General features: G+C 45.5%; 1 protein-coding gene across 1 annotated transcript; it reads right to left on the bottom strand.

The window, feature by feature from the left end:
• Window positions 1-678: 678 nt before the first annotated feature.
• On the bottom strand, window positions 679-11,374 carry znf296 (zinc finger protein 296). Its single transcript, XM_067594835.1, has 3 exons — window positions 10,733-11,374; window positions 8,046-8,396; window positions 679-4,326 (listed from the first exon to the last, which is right to left on the bottom strand). The coding sequence occupies exons 1-3, from the start codon at window positions 10,782-10,784 to the stop codon at window positions 2,549-2,551; spliced, it is 2,181 nt and encodes a 726-aa protein (XP_067450936.1). The 5' UTR covers window positions 10,785-11,374; the 3' UTR covers window positions 679-2,548.
• Between the last annotated feature and the right edge of the window lie 383 nt (window positions 11,375-11,757).

An 11,757-nucleotide genomic window follows, 5' to 3' on the forward strand; every position in this document is an offset into this window, starting at 1 on the left:
ATGAGCTAGAGGGATCATAGAACTTCATTTTCATTAGGGGGGGGGGTGGGGTTAAGGCTAGAGATGCTGGTGCAGAGGTTTTTATGCCCTTAAAAATGGAGTCAGCAATTATCCCAACCCCTTGACACTCCCCACCCACCCTGCTCTGCCTCCTAACATGCCCACAAACAATAACCAAACTGCCTTCCCTCCCTCAATTTAGTATCCTGAGAAATCTTTGTCGCCCCGTGTCCCATCGTCACAGCTCTCTGCACCCATTTCACAACCTGCAAGATGATTGACACCGACTCAAATATAACAACACACACACATATATACACACACATACACACACACACCCCACTGGAATTACATTACAGTGTTTCAAGACAAAGCCAGTAACATCACAAGGATGTAAACAAGGAGTGAGGGTCCCTAATCCAAACACTCACATTAAAAATTAATAACTCAGCGCTGACTGTGGTCCTCAGAGAAACGACCCACACTGACTAAGACAACATCCTGGTGAGAAAAGACACTTAAAAATAGTTTCAAAAGCTTTGTTGTGGGTCCCAATCTGCAGGCCAGAATAAGAAAAAAAAAAAAAAAAAAAAAAAAAAGTATAAAAATGCATGAAAAAGCAACCACAAGCAGAAACAGACACAAGCGGGAGGGGGAAAAAAACTCCACAATGCAAAATATTTCACCTCAATTCTTTATTGAGGCTCCTCATGACAAGATCAATTACAAAATGGTGTCAAGTTTACAAAGACAGCAGAGCGATATAGCTTCACAATAGCCAGTGTTAAGCAAAGGAGACGATCAGCAAAGTGGAGGGCATGTAACAGTGACAGGCAGTTAATAATAATAATAATAATAATAATAATAATAATATAACAATAGTGACGGCAACAGCAAGAATATATGTACAAAATATTATCCCTGAACAGTTACACTGCACTCATTCATACAACACAGAAGAATTTGTTTTTTCCTCAAAAAGTGTCCCTGACATGAAGCAGAAATCCAATATGTAACACAGTCATCACAGTAGTCACAAAAGAGTCAGCAGCGCTCTACTTGACGTCTCTGTCCCGTTTATATATGTTAAACGAACAGATTTCCTCATGTTCATCTCGAGTTTCTGAACTTAAATCCTCATCGTTGACACATGATGACACCCGTCAGAAGCACAGACACGCCAATTATGACCAGCGAAGTCATGCTTTGGACACAAGATCACAGGACAAAGGGTTCAAGTAGAAGTGTCACCAGTGGATTTTTTTTCCCTACACACACACACACACACGCACGCACGCACACACACACACACACACACAAACTTGCTCACCCAAGTGCTCGTTTGGCAACTCCACCAATCCACAACTACACCTCGCAACCCTGTCGTTCAACAGACTTTTTTCAGTTACACAATCACCAACATGCAGCATTCATAAATAAGGAATAATTCAAAACACAGGTGACAAAAAACAAAACAAACAAAAAAAAAAAAAACAGAACAGTTTTAAATGGCTGCAAAACATGCATGAGCTTCAAGCAGTCCGGCACTTTACAAATGTAAACAATGGAAAAGGGAAGTTACCATCACAATAAGTACAAATAGAGAAAAATAATACACACCCGTTTCACATGTAGGTAAAATTGTTTTTTATGCATAGAAACTAATAATGGAAAACATCAGTAGATGAGACTTTAAAGTCTCATTATTCACATTTATAAAATTAGAAAAAAAAAAACAAAACAAAGAAAATCATCCGTACATACTGTCACAAAGTCAGGAGCACAACCTTGTGAGGCCCCATGAGCCCTGTAAACATTATGTTAAGTGACAAGTGTTGTGACAACCAAGCGCCTTTAAAAAGAGGAGTTTGAGAAACTCCAGGCAGACAGTGTTTGGATTCATTTCCCCCCCTTGTGTCTGTCCAAACATCTTTAGTCTTTAAAAGGTCTTCTCAAAAGAAAACCAGCAACAGCTAGGTAGCACAATATGACCTCTTTCCATCTGCCAGTGCTGATGCTGAAAATATATTAACATCATTCTATTGCTAAGATTTTTTTTTATTATTATTTAACATAATCGCTTCTCTTTGTTATCTGACAGTTAATATCGGTCTTCACCTGTCCAGTGGGTCACCAGAGAGATAAATCACTCATCTTTTGCATCCTGCAGTGCAACATGGTGATCAGTTTCCTGTGTCGGTGTGGACTGTGGCGGTTCACTTCCTGTTCAAGAGCTCTGGTAATCTCCCTGTTGAATGTCATGGCCTTGTTTTGCTCTGTGGTTTAAACTACTGCAGGCACTTAGTTTTAACCGGCAGCTTTGCATACAATCGTGAACAATGTGGCTGGCTGCTGGGTGCCTCAGTGCTGGCAGAGGACGGGACTGCCTGCTGCTTTCTACAGTGCTGCTGCAGCTTCTTCTTTAAATTCCAGTTTAACTTGACTGTCAGTTCAATAGTGGGACAAGTTTTTTTTTGTTAATTTGAAGGGTGATTAAATCCTATACAGTGCTATTTTAAATGTCAACAACAGTGAATGACAACCGCTCTCACGGTGCAGAAGTCAAAGCTATGCCCACTTCTGCGCTGCTCTCAGGTGGGAGGTCGCCCTCGATGGCTGGACTCCCTCTGTTCTCCACATACTCATCTTGGCTCTGCCCTTCCTTCACCTCCATAATTTTCACCTCATCACTCTTGCTCCCCGTTTCCATCTGATCCAAACTGGCTTCATCCTCCTCCATTTTCACCACTACTGCTTCTTCTTCAGCCTTTATTGCAACCTGATTGTCGGCGGCGCTCGTCTGCGCGTAAGCTCCTACGCTGGCGTGGCTCAAGCCGTGAACTTTCTTCAGGTGCTTCTCCAGGGTGGCATATACAGTAAAGGGTACCGCACACAGCTGGCACAGAAAGGGAGCTTTGGCTCCTTGGGCACCGTGGGTCTTCATGTGGCGCGTTAATTTTGAACTCTGAGCGCAGGCGTAGTTGCAGAGGCCGCAACGGTAAGGTCGTTCACCTGTGTGGCTGCGGCGGTGCACAGTCAGGTTGCTGCTGTTGCGGAACTGTTTACCACAGAACTCACAGGCTTCGTCTTTCTTCTTCCTACCCGCTGAATTAGTAGTGGTGTTATTATTGTTTCCTCCACTGCTGACGCCTCCTCCTACACTCCTCCGCTCAGTCTCTCTCTGCCACTCCTGCAAAGCCTCGCTGACCTTAACTGAGCTCCACTCCTTCTCCCTCTCCATGATCTCTCCTCTTTCGTTCTCCCACTCTCCCACTCCTCGCACCCTGTCGCCCATCTCAGGCCGTTTCGGTGTACAGTTCCCACTAGCAATACCGCTCTCACCACTTCCCCCTGTCTCTCCGCTCTCGAGTGAGCCTTCTGAGGGGCTGGCACAAGGTGAGGTGTGCTGGGGCTCCCCCTGCGCCTCTGCTTCCTCCTCCCCTCCCTCTCTCTGGCGCTGGTACAGCCTTAGCAGCTCCCTGTCTGCCGGTCTAACCTGTGAGGTCAGCAGCATCAGGCCTGAAGCTAAGGAGGGGTGTTTGGGCAGGGTCAGGTCCAGCTCGGAGGGGGCCTGGGCTCTCACGTCTGCACTAACCATCCCCTTTCCCATGATTGCAGCTGGCTGCATTTGAAACCTCCCTCTCATCCCCTGCCTCCCTACATCCTCCTCCATGACGACCATCTCCAATGACTCGTATCCACTCCCTCCACCTCCAGCCTCCCTGTGATGACTCCTTATGTGACGGGCCAGCTGGCCGCTCTGGGTGAAGGCTTGCCCGCACACTCCACAGTGATAGGGGCTCTCGCAGGCGTGAGTCCGGCGGTGGGCGGACAGAGCGCGCAGAGATTGGAAGTTCATGTCACACAGCTCACAGTGGAAGTCAGCCTGGAGGCCACCAGTTTGAGGAAAGGGAGAAGCGGCTGGTGGAGAAGAGGATGGAGACAGCACCAGGCCTCCAGGAAAGCCGCTGCTGGTGTTATTATTCCCCTCGGCAAGCTCCCTGAGCCGCACTGAGAAGTTCAGAGCCTGCAGGTTACTGGAGGAGGAGGTGGTGTGTGTCTGACGGGAGCGACCGAGGCGCAGGGCCGAGGGCTGGAAGGCAGAGGCAAGCGCTTGGCCAAGGTGACGCGGGTCCAGAGTGGCTGCAGCAGGTTTGTGCTCTTTAAGACCTCCTCTTTCTCCTCCTCTCATGTCTATGTCATCCTCCTCGTCCTCTTGGTAGATGCTGAAGGAGTGTATGTGCTGAGCGTGCTGTAAGAGCACCCATGCAGATGGAAACACGCCTTCACACTGCTGGCAGGTAAAATAGGAGGGCTCGCCAGGCACTGGAAGACAAAAATGGACAAAATAAATAAATTGTGTAAAATATTACGTTGGTCTTTTGAAATGACTTCACCTGAGACAAATTTAGGTAACTTAAACCTGCAATAACTGATTTTTTTTTTGACAACTTCACAATCTGTAAACACAAAACTGACGTATTGTCACCATAAGAAGTTGACTTACTAGGAAACATTTTCCTTTTTACATGTATAGCAGATATGGAGACACATCAGGATTCATTTGGAGTTGTGTTTCTGGTCACCTGATGAATGCAAGTCCAATATTCACTCTCCTTTTATATCTATTTTTGGTCGCCACCAGCTCCTGAGGTAAATATCTGACTCTTTAGCTGCTAAATGCTCCACTATGTTCACTAGCTAGTCGCCAAATGTGTCTGTACAGTGGGTGTATGACTGGATGTATTGCTGCAGACAACTCACAAAATTAGAACAATGAGAGTGAACCAAAATGAAAGTTGTGGGATGAACTTTTAAAGACAATGAGTTAAAGGACACTACAAAGCTCCATACTGCAGAGTCAGGTGATTCACTCCGTGGGTTTTCACTGTGAATGACCCCTCTCACATACAAGCACAGGACTATCGGCACGATAAAGGTCAAATCTAACAGGAGAATAGTTCAAGTAGATTGACATTCAATCAAATGATTGTACGGTGAAGAAAAGGCCAAATGATGCAAAAATAAGACCTAGATAAGAATAGGAAGAACAGAATGATTAAAAAGTGAGTGCAAGGGGCTCAAAAAGAGAGTAATGATAGTCGGACTCAAAGAAGAAGAGAGTGATGGAGCTCCAGAAGCTGAAAGGCCAACAGAGAGGAGAACAGTGTTACATCTGGAGATATTTTTATATGTGGATAGCTTTGTCTCCTAACCGAGAGTCACTCTCCAATTAAGCTGCAAATTGCTAATTAGCAGAACGTAGAAAACGAACGCTTTATGCAAATCAGGCACTGACTCAGCCTGCTTGACAAATGAGGCCTTTCTGCATAAATCAAAATTGGAGAGAAGATCCCCAAATTGAGGGGAAAAACAGTTCTTTTTTTCCTCTTTTTTGGAGAGGTTCAAAGCCGACTCTGGTATAAGCCTCTTTCATGTTTCCTCAAGTCAAATCCTTCTGTATTTTACTGGAGGGGGGAGGAGAGTAAAGATGAAAAAGAGAGCAACTGTTTCTTTCTCTTTTTCCTCCTCTCCCGCCCTCTCTCTGTCTGGAGACGAGAGGAGCTGTGGTGTTCATGTCCTTTAACCTAGCCTGAGGAGAAACCCAGGAGAAGTTGAGATACTTCTTTTAAAAATAGGGTGAAGAGTGAGAGCAAGAAAAAAAAAGAGAGAGAGATAGGTAGGTCAGGGCTCAGGAGATAAAAAGAAAATGAGATAAAAAGATTATAATGTAGTACGGGGGGCCAAGAGACACCACGAAAATATGTCACCCCTTTGGATTGTACTTGAGACCCATCCTCCAACACCCGGCTCTCCTCACCCCTCCGCCCCCAAACCCCTCCAAATCTTTCCCTGAGGGGGGGGCTTTTGTCTCGTGGTCCTGGAGTGAAACACAATACCCAGCCGGTTTCTCTTTCCTTCGCTCTCTCCCCTCTCACTTGCTTTTTTTTTTTTTTTGTAAGGATTCCCATTTGGCCCGGGGTAGCACTTGAATATTAAGCAGAAGCAATAACTACTAATTAAAAATGCAGATTGGCTGGGAGCACTAACGAGCAGCAGGCAGAATCTCTTTTCCCTTGGGAGGCAGAGGGAGGAGAAAAGAGAGGGGAGGGAGGGAAGGAGGGGGGGCTAGAAATTGAATGAGGGCAAACGAAAGTGTGTTGAAGATGGGGGGAAGAAATAAGGAGGAGAGGGGGGGGTTTGGAGATGAGGAAAAAAAAAAACAAACAAGGAGAATAAATAAAAAGGAATGAGACAGATGCACGCGGCTCTTCAGTAATCCATCCCACTCTACCCCCTTTCTCCTCAGTCCTTGCCGTTTCTCTCATGAATACAGAGAAATAGACGGAGGACCTGTCTGTTGTGGGATAACTGCTCTTTCACTTTCAGTCATCTCATGCAGCTTCAGATGTTCAGTTTCCCTCCCACAAAAGAGCTTGCTACTCAAGTGAAACAAGACTTCCTATTACTTAAAGGCCAATAACTGTCCTTTTGCTACTTAAACATGCAAGAACTCAAACTTTATGTCACAACTCATAATTCAACTGTTATAATCTGAGGAGGTAAAAACACTAAAAGCTGGGTAAAATTACAATTATGAACTCCACAACAAACGCAACCTACATTCGCTAATAAAACTTTAATCCAAACTTATCCACTTTTGCATTATTTACAGGCTGTCATGCTCTTTCCCTCTCGCGCCGTACACGTGTTAGGTTTGTTGTATAATCCTGCAGGCACCAAATTACCAAACTCATTGGTTCTGACTGTAAGTGAGAGACAGAGATGAAAAACAGACTGAAATAGAAAAACAAGAGAGGTTGTGGACAAACGGAAACGATGCGTGCACCAGTCCCCTGAGCGTTACACAAAGGAAGGAACTGCTAACGTGTGTGTAAATGACAGAGAGGGTTTCAAAATGTGCAAAGGGCACTCATACCTACTGCCAGTGTGTAGCAAGATGCCATGTCCATTTGCAGTCGTTTGCAACATCCTACATGCTCCTTTTTCACTTACAGCATGACCTTCAAATACATTTGACCTTTGCAGGGGAAAACATAATAACTCCTCTCTGTCTCAAAACACATTGTTAGCCACTGGACATGAAATTTCTCAAAAATGATTTTAATGAGAATTCATGAATTGCTGATTGAGTTTTGATGGGTCTGACCCCCACCGTGACATATTATATTTGGCACAACCATCACAGTGTCCGCAGCCACACAAAAACAGCTGTGGAAGAGGCGTGAAGAAAAAGACCTTTCGGAAAATCAGCGCTAATGTATGAAATTTGGGCAGAATGAGAAAAGAGAGATGACTCAAGACACAGAAAATATAAAAAACGAGAAGAAGAAGAGGGAGAAAAGTGAGAAGGAGAAGCATAAGATGAAGAAAAAGGAGGAGAGTCCCAGGAGCTCAGGTGGCTCGGCCCGGGGCAGAACAGTGGGAGATGGCAGAGGAGCTGCACATGATGCAACGTCCTCCATTACAGTGTCATGACAGCGAGGAGTGCTGCACGAACAGCCTTACATCCACCCCTCTGACCGTTTCACACTGCAGTGCACGGCTACAACCATCAAACCGTTTACTAAAAGAAACTGGAGGCCTTAAAAAAAAAAAAAAAAAAAAAAAAAACAACACCGAAACACACTTCACACTTTTGGTTTTTACAGGATGTGGCATCAGTCTCTGTTGTCCAGGGCACAGTGGATGACAGAAGTAGAAACATGTTTACCTGGCCACTCTACCTCAGAGACTGACAGTCAGGGAGATGGGAAGGAGCTCAGGTGCTCAGTGCAGAGCCCTTGGGGACCTTTGGTGCCCTCCGAACGCTCCTGACGCCTATCCTTTCCACACAATTAGCCTGTGCGTCACTAACTCACGCAGGTCTGCTAATGGCAACGGCTAGCTAATGAGCTGGACTTGGGAAAGGGGGGGGCCGTTGTTAAAAGAAGAGGGCGGTTGAAAAAAAAATACATAAAACAAAACAAAAAACAGAGTCACTAATTAACAACCTGCCTTCTTCTGCTTCCTCAAGCACTCACCTGCTTTGCAGAGCTCCGCCTTCACCTTCATGCCGGGCTCCGCCCCCCAGACGCTGTCCCTGACCGCCCCTCTCCTCAGCTCGATGAACCCCGGCCCCAGCTCAGAGCAGGTGACATGCTGCTGTGCTCGGTTGGCAGGTGAGGGGGGCGTGGCGCTGGCGTTAGGGGCTTGGTGTTGGGACCGGCAGCCGCCCTGTTTGTGCTGGATGAACGCCAGGATGTGGGCGAGTGGGAAGGCCCGGCTGCACTGGCCACAGGTCAGAAGGTCACGGCCCTCGTCAGCAGCTTGGACCTGTGGAGCGGGAGGATGGTCCTCTGGTGTACCGGTGCCATCCGCTGTATCAGTGGCATCTGAGAAACAGGACAGCCAGGAGATGAGAGAGAGTGGATGGGAAAAATAAAAATACAGAGATTATTTTTTAACATTTAAATGTGAAAGTGATATGCAAAACAAAAACAAAATGGGATTTAAGCACCATTGCAGCTTAGTACTGAAAACAAAAAGGGGAAATAAAGAAGAATTTATCCCATTTCATTCAATATTTTTCACCCTTGTCTTTCTGTAGTCAAAGGCTGTAAATCATCTTTCCATGGAGTGTAGAAAGTTCACAGTTTCTATAAAAAGGTCAATAATAAGTTGAGTTTTTTTGAAGCCATAAAGATCTTCAGGAGCTAAATATCACTTTTCAACAACCCCCTTCAGGCATTTCTCCAAAATACAGAGAACAGAGAGAGAAATAAACAGCAATGCTGGAGTATTCTTGACATTAATCATCCCAGTTTGTCCCAAAAAGGCTGCATATATGGACAATACCAAAATATGTGGGCATGATCTGCCAGCGCTAATCCACATTTACTGGGTCCCAGTAAATGTGGATTACTGCTTAGGCAGTTTTTGACTGCGCTCATACAAATTAACAGCCAAAAAGGTCTGCATAAAAGTGGCACAAGTGCTGTTAGACCTCAGTAGAACGACAAACAGGCGTGGTGATTGACAGTGCTGGTTTCAGTTGTAAGCTCTAAACCAATGAGACCAATCTGCTCAGCCAATGCTGACCACTTCCTTGAACCAACCCAAAACAGATGTTGCTCGTTCTGACTGAAGCTGCAGAGAGGAGCCCAACTGTCCATCTCATCTGTAACCTCAACCTCCAACTAGTGTGACAGCTACTACGTGCTGACAGTTGAAATGATTGATTTAAAAACATGCAACCTTGTGACCGAGGTTTCCACCTTTCACTCACAATTACAACTTGCCCTGCCAGCCACAAGCAGCGGGAGTTTCTCAACAGGAAGTGGATTGCAATAAAAGAAAAAAAAATGACTGAAGGTGTTTGTGATAAGAGCCCCTGGGTTTTTTTGTGTGTGCACAACCGTTTACAGGACAACTCATCTGATTCAGCGTTAACAAACCTGACGAATCTCATGTGGTTTGCAGCCAGCACTTTGAAATGCATGCAGCAGAGGAGGACCAGTGTGCAACACAAAGCTGCCTCCAGCTTAAAGCAAACCTCTTTAGAGTCTGAGTAAACTTTGGGTATTTCTTATCATCTCAGCTCAGGCAGGTAGGGCTCTTGAGAAGGAGGAGGAGGAGGAGGGGTCAGTAGACTATTGCTCAACGCGGTCATGGGCACACCTTGATGCCTGGACTGGATCCACCTGCCCGGGCTAGGCCGGCTACAGGATACAGGACAGGTACAGACAGTACAGTCTGAAGTTGGATCTCGCCAGTTGTTACTCAAAAATGTCACCTTTCCTGTTTCAGGGCTGCGCTGTTTGTGCAGACTTGCAAGGCGCGGTCTCTCTCTCTCTCTCTCTCTCTCTCTCACACACACACACACACACACACACAAACACACACGGTTGAGTCAGGGCCTGTGGTCACACCAGACACGCACCACTGGTCTCCAGTAGAGAACTGTAAAAAACAAATGGAGTTCAAGTTTCTGTCTTATTTCCTTCAAAACATAACGTGTGTTTTTCTTTGCATCGGTGACTTTTATGTTTGAACAATCTGAATGAGATCAAAGCAAAGTGACATATAATCTATTGAGAGTGTCATTTAATTGGCCAGTAATTAAAAATTCAATCATGATATATATGACGCAGGCTGGATCCAGTTTCTTCGCTTTTAACAGGTGCTGTTTCCCAAAAAGCGAAGAAGGGGAGGGGGAGAAACTGTCCCAGTCAAGACAGAAACCGACTGTGAAGAAACTTGATCATCGTCTAACCTGGAAATATTAATCATCGTGTTCGGACCTGTAGCCTCTGAGAACAGCGTGCCAATAAACCGGTCCTTCCTCTATGAAAACAACTGCAGCAACAATGCACAGCAGGACAAACACGACGATAGAAAATACGAGCCCCTTATTTAAATATTTGCGCATGAAGTCCACATAAGAAATTAAAAACACAACCGTATTGGCTTGATTAAGGTCAATGCAAACATCGTGGAGATACTTTAAATCCTCTTGAAAAGGCGGTTTTTCAATACCTGGAATAAATTAAACATTCGTTCATCATCTGGCCATTAATCTGTGTAACGCGGTGCCAGCGCGCATCCAAAACCATGCGCGCAACTGACAATAAAGCCAAAACTGTGACCTGAATTTCTTTTAGTTGATCTTAAGAAACATCTTCAACAGTTTCAACATGTCCACACATCGTTGCTCTCCCCTCCTGCTTACCTTGAATTGCACTCAGGTGCTGCGGTCTGCTTCCAAGTTTGCGTCTGGACATCGCGTCGAGCGTTCCGCGTTTGGCACCTTTCTGGGTCCCAAACAGCAAACCCTCCCAAACCAAGCAAAAAAAAAAAAAAAATCCCTCCAGCTGCTCCTTCTCCGATAAGTTGACCGAAAGCCGAGCGACGGGGGACAGACAGACTGATAAGAGTGGCTGGCCTCTTTCTCTCTCTGCCCGGACTCGCACTGATCACTGAAGGCGGCGTTCAAGTTCACGCTTCTTCCCCCGCAGCGAGCGGAGGGCAAAAGGGGGCATGGGCGACTGTAGGCACCGCCCGCCCCCGCCGCCGCTCCGACGACCCTGACCCCGCCCCTCCTCGGCTTGTAACACAGTCCATAAACACGCACTTGTGTCACATTAAAGCTCTTTCTCTTTTACGCACCACTCTTTCCTGGTTTTCACAAAGCGTCTATAGTTCCTCCTCAGCGGCTAAGAGCAACTACCTCGCTGGTTTCCCACAGGTGTCTCCAAAACTAAACCAAAGCAGAGCAACATTCAGTTCTCCTTTCTTCCCCCTCCTTGTTCATCAGCTGTGACTGCTGCACAGACATAAACATACAACTAAAAGAAAATTACCACTAAAGTTTACGGATTGTCTGTCAAGCTGGGACATCAGTAGCTGTAAAACTAAGACTTGTCGCCACCTACTGGTAGAAATAACGAGCTGCAGCCCCGTTTGAACCTCAGGGTGAACTACCGAGTTATTACATGAAATAAGGTGTTTCAATAAGGGCTTATATTTCTGGATGTAGTATTTTGTGATCAACATTTTATTAAATATTTAAGGTATGTGGATCAAACACAGCGCCAAAATACTTCCACTAAAATCTGCTTTACTGAAGAAACCTGTGTCCATTTCTACACATGTAGCCTGTAGATGCAATTTAACTCTTATTTTAGACAGAGACAAAAAAGGAAAATGGACAAGTCATTTCAAAATCACTTTTATTTGGACTTAAACATTCCACAT

The sequence above is a fragment of the Thunnus thynnus genome, chromosome 7 (assembly GCF_963924715.1).
Source record: "Thunnus thynnus chromosome 7, fThuThy2.1, whole genome shotgun sequence".
Classification (NCBI taxonomy): domain Eukaryota; kingdom Metazoa; phylum Chordata; class Actinopteri; order Scombriformes; family Scombridae; genus Thunnus; species Thunnus thynnus.

What these genes read in the sequence shown, in the direction of transcription:
- znf296 (XM_067594835.1), bottom strand. Translation starts at nt 10,784, where the DNA reads ATGTCCAGACGCAAACTTGGAAGCAGACCGCAGCACCTGAGTGCAATT. An exon ending in GCACCTGAGTGCAATTCAAG is followed by an intron (nt 8,397 to 10,732) that starts GTAAGCAGGAGG and finishes CCTGTTTCTCAG; the next exon opens with ATGCCACTGATACAGCGGAT. An exon ending in GGCGGAGCTCTGCAAAGCAG is followed by an intron (nt 4,327 to 8,045) that starts GTGAGTGCTTGA and finishes TTTGTCTTCCAG; the next exon opens with TGCCTGGCGAGCCCTCCTAT.